The following is a 13233-nucleotide window of genomic DNA, read 5'->3' on the forward strand; positions in this document are numbered from 1 at the left end:
GATAAGTCTGCACTAGGCCGACAGAAAGCTCTGGCATGGGCTGGTCCATGAAATCACGAATAGTCAGAAGCGACTGAACAAATAAACAACAAAGGATGAGTAACCACTGCCTCACACAGTAGAGGATCCCAAGAGTAATATCCTATTGTCCCCCACTTTTCTCTGCCATGTTTCCCCATTGCTGTAGCAAGCACTAGTTAAATTGCACAACCATTGGTTTATCCTAGCACAACTTCATTAGCGCTAGCAATGGGGCACAGCTGTATACTGATAGGGTTCCATGTATATAGTTACAATCCTTTTGGGCTAAGGACAAATAGAAATAGTTTTGACCCTAGTTTTGACCCTGGCCTCAGGAAAGCTCTGTTTGGTCCTGAACTGATTTAATTAGATATGCAAGGGAATTAAAACCTACATTGGTAGCAATACGTAATATAATTCTTTCTTTATTAGACTTTTAGAACTTTGCAGAAAGGAATAAGATACCAAATATTAGGGTAAGTTGGGCATTCCACCCAAACTCCTTAAAGCAACAGCATTCAAAAACACCCCCACACCATTTCCCTAGGAAAGGGCTGGTTAGAAGCATACTGGGCTGTCCTGAACAACTTCAAGTAGTGGCATCTAAACCAGCCCTGTCCTTTCTTGAGAGAAGGGGCCATTGGAGCATGCCCCTCGCCTCACTCACCTGGAGGCAGTGCTGCTGCAGCCACCAGCTTCTTCCTTCCTTCCTTCCTTCCTGGTGGCTGTAATGAACTCCTGCCACCAGGTAAACAGTGATTGACCACAAGAAGGAGACTGATGCCTCACACCAGCCCTTTCACACCTCAGGGGCTTATCCACTGCAGCAGCACTACACACATAGGGTAAACCCATAAGCATGCAAATGACTCTCGCAGCTGCCCGACCTCTCTGCCTCATATTTGCTCATGATCTCACCTAGCGCTAATGCTGCAATGGATCGTCAGCTGAGCAGAGTTTCCGCCATTGCAGAGTTTCTGCCTACAAGTGAAAGAGTTTTCGCACAAGGATCCTGCTGCCAACTGCCCCCACTACATCCCTCTTATGAGTGTGGTGGCTCTATCAGCAGAGATTGGGCAGCATGTGGCAGAGGAACCTGCTCAGTACAGGGGGAAGGCACCAAGGGCAAGCTGGACTTATGCCTGTCTACACTGCATGTCATATTCATGCAAATTGCCCCACCTCCCCCCACAAAAACACACACATTAAACTTGCTGTTGTTTATTAAAACCCTCAGACTTAAAAAGGCACACAGTACAAATAATCCTATTTGTCTGAACTGTCAGTCAGGCTTCAGTCCCTCAGAAGAAGCTACTATACGTGAAGATTCTGTCAAAATAAATAAATAAATAAATAAAGTTATAGGTGTTTGTGGATTTTCCCATTCTGGTCAATCTGGAAGGCATCCAAGGGTTCAGAAAATGAAGCAAGAGGACATTCCACCTCAGGTCTGATGTGATTTGTGAAGTGTATCAAGCCTTTGAGCCTTACCTGAGGCAATGAGATGGGTTCCAAGATGAAACTTTGTTTTTGATATGCACAGCACTAATACATATACAAACAGCATGATTCACAAAATTCAGCGCCGTTGCTTAAAGTTAATTCAAACATTATACGTTGCCAGTTATTTCTTCTTCCCTCTCTTCTCACATGAGTGATTATACTCAAATCACTAATACGAACTGCTGCTGACACTCTAATGCAGTCTTCCCCAACCTGGTGCCTTCAAGATGTTTGGGACTACAACTCCCAGTACTTATAACCATTGCCCATGCTAGCTGAGGCTGATCGAGAATTCATAGTACAGCTGTCTACTCTCCATTATTACAGTAGTAGTATGATGAACTTCCCTGGTTGCAGAAGTTGCTATAACTCCCTTGCATAAATAGACCACTTGCATGAAAAATAAGAAATGACTGACAAATGTTTCACTGAGGCCCAAAGGAATAAGCTATTTTAAGGGCATGTAGACTTTTGTAAGCATTGCGGCTAATAACCAGAATGTCATTGAGGATTCAAAGAAATTAATATTGAGTCTTTTCAGAGAGACAGATGACTTGAGTGTATATGTCAGTTCCACAGCTTCCAGTAAACCCATGGGTTTGCATAAGAATCAGATTCTGTCATATTAACACGTTTAAAAAAGAAATGCAGTCCGTGTCTTTCTCTTTCCCATGATTGCTTGGAAGAAAAGAGGGAGTTAAACATATTTTTGCCCCTAAAATGACCACAGAAGGACAAATTTGGATTCAAAGATTGTACATTCCCCTTCACCTCCAGAGTTATTAGAGAAAATGAGAAAATGGGGTCATGAAGCAGTACTTGCTTCTCTCTGACCCCTTACTTTTTCCCCATATTTCTTCGGAAGCGAAGGCAGACAGACCCAAAGTTTTCTCTTTTCCCCATAGTCAATCTTCAGTGGAAAGGAAAGGAAGTCAGACAATCCTTAGGGAAGGATTTTGGCATAGTGTTTCTGAACCCAATTCTTCTATTCATATTTGCTTTGGCAGGAAAAGGAGGATTCAGCCGCCCTTCATCTCCAAGGTTATCATTGGAGGAGGGATTTACTATTTCTTGTGTATGGTGGGCCTGTTCAGACAACAAGCTAAGCCATGGTAAGGCCACTAACCATTTTGCAGCAAATGATTAGTGAGCCGTCGTTATGTAACCACCATGGATAGGAATGGTTCACATGACACACTAAGCCATAATGTTTAGCTCAAAATGCTTAACCACTGTGGCTTAGCATATTGTCTGAACAGATTTATAGAATTGTCACTGACTGCAATTATGGTGTTTCATTTCAATTTTACTTCACAGTTTCCAATATATGGTCACACACACACACGCACACACACACCTGCCAATTGAGGATAACATTTTGTGCATTTGATGAAGGTGGACTCTAGTCTACCATAATCATCATTTTGCTCATCCCTGCTATAGGCTATAGCTATATCCCAGACCTTGTAGGAGTTTCTTTGTGCATACTTTTGAGCTTAGCAGCAATCCTCATAGTAGCTGGGGGTGGGGGGAACAGATGTTCACAGAAACAAGATATTGTTGGGAGCCATCTTTATTCTAGTGGGGTAGCTTCATCCTGAACAAGTGATTAAGACCCATTAGCTTTGTAAAAGACCTGTTCCTCATAACTGTTAGAACTGTTTTGTTGATATGGATCAGCACTATTGCCTACATTTTTGGACAATCCTTGGGAGCATGACTATGGCGACTGTCGTGATGAGTATCTGCAGTTGAAATGTGACCGCTGCACTACTGGTTAGCAGCCTCCATACACACATGGAATGCAGCACCATCTAGGCAGAGGATAATGACAACTGTCTTCATAATGTTGATTTTTTTGGGGTAAATTACCCATGTTGTTCATTTGAAGCTGTTATAATAAATCATGTGTACTAGCAATCCTGAAGACAAAGGGGGGAAATCTGACTTAACTTTTTGTTTTCCTGCAGACCAAGGGTGAACAATTTAGTATAAGACATCTGACATCTGGAAATTGGGAAGTTATCAAAATTTTGGCATATGATGAAAATACCCAAAAGATGTGAGCATTATTTTTCTTTATCTGTTCAGGTAAAATATCTGTGTTATCAAGATAGAATCCATTTTACTGGAAATAGTATTAACTGTTAACCATGTCTTTTCTTTTTCTTTTCATTTGCAAATGCTAATACAGTCTATAGTCATAAGTACAAAGTGAAACTTTATTCATTTCATAGACTGTGACATCTTCTGGTTCACTACACTGATTGAAATGAAGTAAACTAAAACACTGTGTAAGAATAATGAACACACCAAGACTTTCCTTAAGATCTTATAAATAAAGGAAGGAAAGGAACCTCTCGTGCAAGCACTGCGTCATTACTGACTCTTGGAGGGACGCCAGCTTTCGCTGACGTTTTCTTGGCAGACCTTATAGCGGGTTGGTTTGCCGTTGCCTTCCTCGGCCGTTATTACCTTTCCCCCAGCTAACTGGGTACTCATTTCACCAACCTCGGGAGGATGGAAGGCTGAGTCAACCCGAGCCGGCTGCCTGAAACCAGCTTCCGCTGGGATCGAACTCAGGCCATAGGGAGAGATTAAACCAAATAATAATTACGATTTACAAATAAATCTGTTTACATGCTCAAATCTTCTACAGATTAATTTTGATAATCTTGTTAATTTTGGGAATACTCAAGAATGCATGTTGTACACCTTCAATAACTGTGAATGACAGGGATCTTTTATCTTATAAATAAGAGCATAAGATAATAAGAGCCATGCTGGAACGTACCAAAGGCATAGCTAGCCAACATACTGGCTAACCAGCTGGCCCAGTGGGAAGACCACAAGCAGGACATGAGTACAATAGCAGCAATCTCTTGCTCATGTTATCCGGTAACAGGTGTATAGAGACATACTGCCTCCAATACTGGATGTAACATACATATAGCCGGTTGTCCTCCCAATAATGTCAAGGAAAGGAAGCATGTCAAAAGATCTTGTAAGAAATGTTTCTTTGAACACCGTTCTCCTTTGTTGTTAAGGCTCCTTATAACTACCTACCTGAAATGAGTGGGACTTACATTTAAGTAGACATGCACTAGATTCCACTATAAGATTGTAGAATTGGCCTCAAGTTCATTTTCCAACAACTGGAGTTATACTGAGTGTAGCAAAATGGTCAGTATGAGAGTCAGTTATGTTACATGGCTTTTTTTAATGGTTTAGAAGAGTTTTCCTTATTTCTGCCTTGTTGTCATATTTGTTGTCATACCTGTGTATGACAACAAATGTGTATGACATTTGTTGTGTATGACATTTATTGTGTATGACAACAAATACACAACAAATGTCATAAAGCAGGCACCCTTGGGATGCCTGCTTTTAAAAAAAACTTCTGAAATTACATATTATAGCAGAAGGCTAGATGGACATTGACAATTCTGCAATGGAAATAGCACATTCTCTAGTCCTCAGGCAAATATTACAAAGAACAGTGGATAACTGTCAAGCTCTGAGTCCCTGGAACCCCTCCTTGTACCAATTGCACGGGCTGGTGGGAAGTGAGTGATCAGATCTTCTCTTCATGTAGCCAGTGGCAAACTGAGCTCAATTTTCTTTCAGCTGTGCCATAGCCCAGGGCCTGACTGTTTCCTCAGGGTGGAACCTTTGAGTGGACATGAGGGAGAACCTCTTTCCTAGGCTTTAAATAAGGGGTGTGATCTAGTGCTTCAGCACTGCCCTCGCCAACTTCCTCACCCAACCACCTGCCATAGTTTTGGGGCTTCTTACCATTTTATACACAAAAGTTAAGCTACCAGTTGACAGGGCTGGCAAGGAATCTTACCTGCATTCAAGATTGGTCTAATCAGGGGTAAACAAGTATAGGATCCCTGCTCCTTGCTATGAGATCACCTTAACTGAACTTGGTTTGTTGCCTTAAGCACCCAATCCAGATTTGGGGATGGCATGCCTGACACACTCCCAATTTGCAACAACAGTCCATGGTAAAATCACATGTCATGGTGGGCCTAAGATTCCTTCAACTACTACACCTGGCTTGGTTAATATCAGTCAACAGACAGGCTGTCTGAGGTCTGGCTCCTTGCCCTATGCTATGCCAAACTCTGTAAGCTGTATCCAATAAAAGTTGCACCCCCACCACTCTTGAGGGCACAGACATTCTCTCCAGCTGTGTACTGAGTTAGGAGAAATCCTTTCACTGTGGAGATGAAAATCACAATGGAAGCAAAAAAAAACGCTTCCATTTTAGTGCTCAATTGGGGGTCGGGCAGGGCTTTGCACAGTTCTCCAAATTCTTACAAGATTTTGGGCATCAATCTAGACATCTAATATAGATGAAAGTGGGCATCCAGTTACCAATAATATTTCCCCCTAATGAATATTACATTGGATAGAAACAGAGATAATGAAGATCCTTGGTACTTTTCTCCATCTGCACAACTATGATATTGACGTTGGAAATCAACTCTAGTAGATTATTTTGACAACCCTAACTGGTGAGCTCCTTTGAGTGTAATTGGCCATACCTGAGACCTGCCTTGCAGGGCTATGAGACCCCTGTGTGGGGTACAGATGGCCTTGTGGCTAACGTGATGCAACCACTCAGAGTTGGGAGGCCCTAGGTGGGATGAATCAGGAAGATCATGCTTCATACCCAGACAATTGCCTGAATAGCTTTCCCCATACTACTTCATTACTTCTCTACAGACCCTGAATTAAATAAATGTGGTCCTTATTTTGATCCATTACTTGTGTCTCATACCTCATTTATCCATCTACATCCATAATGGTGCTTGTGTAAATATATACTGAATAATAAATCAATCGGCCCAGTTAAATTCATTAAAATAAATAAAGTCAGGTTTTAAGCAAGGGTGTACTATGAAGAAAAGGGTTCAATACTATGGGCCATGTTGTTGATATCTTACCGTTCCACCAATATATTTTGTGTTGTTTATGCATTATGGAAACATTTGCCCAGTGGAGGCTGGTGGTTCTGATTTCGGTGGGGCTGTGAATCCATTCTAGGTTTTAGTCAGAACTAGCAAGAACACTAAAGGAATGATTCAAGGTGTTGAACTTATTTTGGGGATAGGGTTCAGCACCTTGGATAGCTCCTTTAGAGTTCTGGCTGGTTCTGACTAAACCCCAGAATGGAATCACAGCCTCACTGAAATCAGAGCCACCAGCCTCTACTGCATTTGCCTTTGAAGAATAGCTTTACACTGCAATCCTATTTATTCTTACTGAAAAATAAGTCCCATCCTTTCAATGGGTCTTTCTCCCTAGCGTATAGGTCTGTATACTATTTATTTATTTATTTATTTATTTATTTATTTATTTATTTATAACCAACCTTTTGGACTGATGACAAGAACATACCCTCCCCAAGGCAGCTGACAATAAGTGAGAATGAATGCATACTAACACATAACATTCTTTTAATGGACAGTAGTGGCTTATGAAGGCTCTGAAGACAATGATGGAAAATGCCCACTAGCCAGACCTATCTGAACTTGCTGCTGGTGGTTGTGTAGTTGTTTCAACTGCTGCTCTCTGAAGGTTCTATGGAGACCAAAGGGGAGAGTAATTCTCCCAGATGTGTGTTACTTAGCAACCAGGGCTCAGTGGCACCAGTTGTTTTAGTCCCTGGGACATTTCCTCATATGGAGAGATGGACAATCTGCAGCTCCTGGCTCTTATTAGTGGCATGTGGGCCTGATGACATCTCTGGGGACACAATAATGGAAAATATCCAGTCCCCAAGGCATACATGCTACTGGTCTCTCACAGCTGTTGAAACGTTGAAATCCTTAGCTAGGATTCTCATTATGTTTATATTTACAGCAAATGGCTGTTACCTGGACTGAATGTATTTAATTTTTTCTTCCTTTGCCAGTTATTTTTTAAGCACTGAGAATTCACCTAGGGGAAGACAACTATATAGGTAAGAAGAACAATGGCAGCATATTTTCTAACTGATTGACAGCACCTGTACCTCTTTGTTTGTTTTTTTAAAAAACCCTGTTATCCTACGTATCAGAAGAGAAATATGACACCAATGCATCATTTTATATGCACAATGTATGTTGTGATGGAAAAACACCCCCTATATACACACACACACACACACCCCTTTCTTCTGAGCCTGATAACTAGTCTAGTTAATATTTTGTTGAAATTAAAATGTTTCGGAGAAATAGAAAAATAAAAAATGAAGTAAGTTGATCAGTTTTGCCCATTTTAAGTTAGAAATTGGTTTTCACAGTCCTGGGTACTGTACATATGTTTAGCTGTACACTGTGAACAATATCCAATGTTATATCAAGGTCTTAAATTCATGCAGTGGGACTTACCCTGCCTCTCCTTTCTCTGCATGCCTCCCAATCTCCCAGAGCAGATTTTGATGGAGCTGCAAGGAAGAGGGGGAATCCATTACTCCAACAGTCTCCATTCAGATGATGGATGGACACCATTGGATTTCACCTTATAATAATGTATTTTAGCATATATTTTGCCAAATATTTACATGTGCTTGATTAATATATATCTTTATATTTGCCACCTCAGTGTATCAACACTTGAATTGTTGAATCGTCATTGCCTTTCATGCAATTTCATGAAAGATCAGTGCACATATTTCAATGCAAAGTTTAGCCCTACAATCAAGTATTTCATTCTCCAATGTAAAGGTAAGCCAACTGCCTCAGTTTAACAGTAGAAGTGTTTCTGATTATTTTTAATATCAAAGTTTGCATTTATATCAGGTACTGTCATGCCATAAGCAACATGAAATAATGGAAAAACAACACCCAGAAAACAATGTAGAATGTGATATTGCAAATAATCACTTCAAAATTCTGTATGCAAATGGAATATTTTAAAGGAATTTATCTTTCCATTTGAAGATTCAGGTTCAGTTTTTATATACTCCAAGATGCACTCCTGAATCTGGATGCCCAAGTTTTGGTAATGGGTAGGAGTGTTTTTACAGCTTAGGGCAGTGCTCCAACTACACCCATTCCTGGAGATGTCAGCCCTGCCTATGGTGATACATACTCAATTACATCCCATTTGGATTACTGTGGTTGTGTTTGAAAACTGTTCAGAAACTTGGTCCATAATCCTGCAGCCAGACTGTTGACTGACACGAGTTATAAAGAAGACACAGATTAATGTGATTGTTCTGAACTGTAAACCGCTATGTGACTTGGCATGGGATATTTGAAAGACCACATTCTCTCATTTGAGCTTGCCTCATTTTTAAGATCCACAAGGGTTCCCTTTCCCTGTCTTGTTAACACTGGGGACCTGCTTGGTAGCAACATGTGAGAGAGTATTCTCAGTGACTGCTCCCAAGAGTATTCTCTGCTGAGGAATGTCACACGAGTTCTATTTCTGTTGTCTTTCCACCACCAACCAAAGACAGTTTTATTCAGACAGCTTTTGGCTTTTAAAGCTGATTTGTTTGCTGCAGTAGGTTGTAACTGTTTCTGGCATTTATTTCTCTTTTATTGATGTGTTTTTAATTGATTGGTTTCCTATTCAGGTTTTAATTATTATTTGCTTTTTTATTTGTATTTTATTATTGTTAGCCTCCTTGACCACTGTTTGTAATGGATATGTCAGCTATAAATTAAATTAAAAAAATAATATGATACATATATTACAGATACAAAACCTAAAAGTTATATAATTCAGTAAGTATCCATTGTATTTTATGCATATTTGCATTCTCCATTGTACATTTCTGTTTGTTGTGCATAAATATGGAGTACCTCTTCCTTCTTTCTCTTTTTTTTTAAACCTAAAATCAATATATAATTGTAAATGGACATTAAGGTTGCAATCTTATGCATGTTTAGACAGAAAAAAGTCCTATGACTCCAAGGATTCAACAGCCAACCATACTGGATAGGGAATGTTGAGAGTTATGTGACTTTTTTTCTGTCTAGAGTCTCTGCAAACTCTGTTCCAAAATCATACAAAATACTGATACAAAATCATACAAAATACTCCTGGCTCAACTCAGGATCTATTCAGGTTTTTCTGGCTTGTCAGAGCAATGCTAAAAACAAAATTAAAACCAGTTAGTTTCTAAGCTTGGAAAATAGAAATGGAGGAAGGCGGAGTAGATAATCCTCACAACAACCCTGAAAGCAATATCAACACTACAAATTCTCTTTCTTGATGGAAGCTACTGGAACAGTGCCCAATGAATAATGAAACCACAGAATAATGGAATGGAATTGTGGGAATCAGCTCACCTCTAGTTGTAAATAGGAAAGAGAGAGGGGTGGGGAATTATGCCCAGAATTATTTGTAAAAGCACAGATGTACTGGTAGTTAGTTTGGCGGAAAGACAGAAATATGTATATGTCATCAAAACCAAATCATAGTTCCAGGAAGCTATATTTCTGATAGCATAGAAGATTCCTCTGCTCTTAACCTGACAGCAGGTTCTGTTTTTAGGGAGGAATAAATATTGGGGCCCAAGATTACCCAGACTCCATTGATTAAGATTATAAAAGATCTAAATGGCCATAGTTGTCCAAAGGATATGTTCAAGTTGTCATTATTAACTGGAATCCCAGGAAGGAGCATAGATTCATGGTAGTAGTGGGGGAAATGCAGATGGAGGAAGCTTCATTTATTGTTTTCATCTCAGCAGCCCACCCTTGCAAAGAGACAAATTCAGAAGGTATCTTGTCTGTTGGGCAGTGGAAATTGCAGAACCCCAAATAGAAAATAGATATCAGACTGCTCTTTTTATTTTGGTAAAGTCATTTGATCCTTGAATCATAAACTGCACAATATAAGTTTTGGACACAATTCTTTTGATATGTTCTTTCATTTCTCTGATGGCCTCCAAATGACCTTCAAAGGCGCTGAATACTCACTGTTTTCTTTTAGATTTAATAGTAACTGCAGGTGCTCCATAATAAGCAGACTCTTAATTGCACTGTGTGTCAGTTTCTCAACTGTACAATTGACATCATCATAATAATAATACCTCAGACTTGTATTATTTCCCAGGAAGCTGTCATAGTAATGCCTTGACATCAATGGGACTACTGATGGACTTAATGTTAAAGCAGATTCATTAATTGTTTTGAGAATTGAGTGCAGATAAGCATATCCTGAGATGCTTTCATTTTATTTTTTCTAGTGAAGTACTGAGAAACCACTAAAAAATGTACCTTTACTAACTTTGTTGTGTGTTTTTTGCTTTGTTTTGGGGTTATTATAGGGCCTGATGTTCCAGTTATAAGTGTGCACAGTACAAGTAATCCTGAAAGTGAGTATACATTAGTTCCTTCAATATTTTCTTGTGGCTTTCCTTCCTGTCTTTTTAAACCTTCAGGGAATTAATTTCTGAAAGCCCATCTTAATTACAACCTAGCAATAAACATGTCTGTAAGTGATAAGAATAGAGGGAAATTAATCAAGTATCTATAACGTACCAGGGATTTCTCAGGCTGATGTCATACTAGATGTTTATCTTTTATCTCCTGTTAATACTTACATTAATTAGGTGGCACAATGGCATGATCTCTTTCACTAGCTATGCAAATTGAGTTCCTGTTAGAGCACCACTGATGTATGCTTTAAAATACTTTAAAGTTGTAATCCAATTAGTTTGGATTAAGGTGCTAGCTTCAGAGTGCTACTTGTCTAATTCAACCTACATGTAATACACCAAATTCTCCTTAAGCATCTTTAAAAATATACTGTGTGATCCTCTGAAATCATATGCAGCCTCTACCCAACTCCCCTGTATATTGTACTTCAATAATTAATTAACACAGATATATTCAACTTTTTTCTTGAAATTTCAAAAATAAATACACAAAACTGTGTGTGCAGTTTTAATATTCCCTTTAAAGTACAATATTCCTGATCACTGTAATTGAACTAGATAGTAGTCAGCACAATGGTTTAATATTCATAAAGAGACTGGGGAAATGACCTGCTCTGATCCCTTTTAGAATTCCCATCTGCAAAAGTGCAAAGGAAATATTCATTTGTAAAGAATATTTTGGAAATAAGATTAAGTAACATCTAGAGAGTATTGTTTACAGTTTGTGATAAAACCAACAATATAGCTAATGCCTGAATGCTAAACAAAGCAAAAAAATCAGGATTGAAATTTACTTTAATTACTGTATCTGCAACTTATTATTAGAACAGTTTGGTTGACTGCCTTGAAATTACATCCTAGATAGATTATCCCTTGTTGCCCTAAATAAGGATTTTAAAACAAGCAAACCCTGTATTAATGAATATTGAAAGCTGAAAGAAACCCAATCAAATAACAGCTGGATTAAAAAGTATTATTTTAAATGGGAGGAGGTGCAGCTTTCCACACGAAGCATAGAGAATAGGTGTCCATGGCAGAAGTGGCAGAATTTTGTACAACAGGCCATTCATGTTATTTTGAGTTCAGATAGCACGTTCTTTCTTACCTAATTCTTCTTTCTTCTTGTTGCTTCAGAATTTTATATATTAGAAAACAATTCTGTATTAAAGGAAGCAGTTCTGAAGAAGAAAAAATTCAGGACAGAAACCAGAATGCTTCATATCGATGACTATGGTAAATATATCTAGAAGTTATTGGAATAAACCCAAACCTTTTCAAATATTCTTTTTTCATCTTTGAAACTACCAGTCTTTAATGTTTTACTCTTTTCTTAAAAGAACTTCCTTTACAGTTGTCATTTCCAAAGGATTTCACAGATCGGAATGCATATCCACTCCTGCTAATAATGTAAGTTTAAAACTGGCATTATTAAAATTAGTCCAATTGATTTATACATTTTTGTCCCTTTGGCATGCTACCTGACCATAAAAATTGGCATTTTAGTTTGTACTAAATGGCCATTTCATGATATGATCCACTAACCCTATACGACATCATACATTTATGGATGCATGATCTTGGTAGGGATTTGATATGGGGCAAAACAACCCCTTCAGTTTCACAGAAAAAAGAATCTTACCAAATATGCAGCATATATTTTCCCCCCCAGAAGCTATCAGATTCAAAGAAGATTTTTTTACTTTGAGGCTGGCTCAGGATATTGCAAAATTATTCCATTCCTAAGCATGAAAGGCTTTCCTGTATCTTTTCCATTTCGTTTCTCATGGAGCTTCTGCAACTTCGGTCACTGCAGAGACTGCACTGTTGTTAATTTATTACATTTTTATACCACCCCATAGCCAAAGATTTGTATGTTGTTTTTTGTATATTTTAAAACAAACAGTACACACAAAGGCAATATACATCTAAAAACAATATTGAGCTATCAGCCGAACCTAAAAACATATCTGGGATTGATTAAAACTCAGTTCTGTTGCTCTTGGAAATAATGCCTTTTGGATGTTAGTGGATTCAGTGTGTTTGTCCACTCTTTCTGGACCAGCATCTTGAATTTTTATCTCAATTTTAGAATTTCTGTAAACCGCCCAGAGAGCTCTGGCTATGGGGGTGGTATATAAGTGAAATAAATAAATAAATAAATAAATAAATAAATAAATAAATAGGTTCATCTTGAAGGCAAGCACTACAGAGAGTGCTAAGATGCAGGGAATCCACTTAATACATGAGTTCCTGATGAATCAAGTAGGTAGGTTAGTGATGAGAGAAAGTCACTGGCCCAACGTCACTATTATGTTTCATGG

The 13233-nt window shown here is 38.7% G+C and overlaps 1 protein-coding gene across 5 annotated transcripts in view; it reads left to right on the top strand.

The window, feature by feature from the left end:
- The window catches only part of DPP10 (dipeptidyl peptidase like 10), a 657697-nt gene that overhangs the window by 618080 nt on the left and 26384 nt on the right, over nucleotides 1–13233 (top strand). For all 5 annotated transcript variants that reach the window (XM_063116617.1, XM_063116616.1, XM_063116619.1 and 2 more), the window contains exons 14-19: nucleotides 3495–3586; nucleotides 7451–7498; nucleotides 8122–8243; nucleotides 10802–10849; nucleotides 12047–12145; nucleotides 12250–12319. In XM_063116617.1, coding sequence (XP_062972687.1) covers nucleotides 3495–3586; nucleotides 7451–7498; nucleotides 8122–8243; nucleotides 10802–10849; nucleotides 12047–12145; nucleotides 12250–12319 — 479 coding nt within the window. The remainder of the gene's footprint in view (nucleotides 1–3494; nucleotides 3587–7450; nucleotides 7499–8121; nucleotides 8244–10801; nucleotides 10850–12046; nucleotides 12146–12249; nucleotides 12320–13233) is intronic.

This window comes from Elgaria multicarinata, chromosome 2 (assembly GCF_023053635.1).
Source record: "Elgaria multicarinata webbii isolate HBS135686 ecotype San Diego chromosome 2, rElgMul1.1.pri, whole genome shotgun sequence".
NCBI lineage: Eukaryota > Metazoa > Chordata > Lepidosauria > Squamata > Anguidae > Elgaria > Elgaria multicarinata.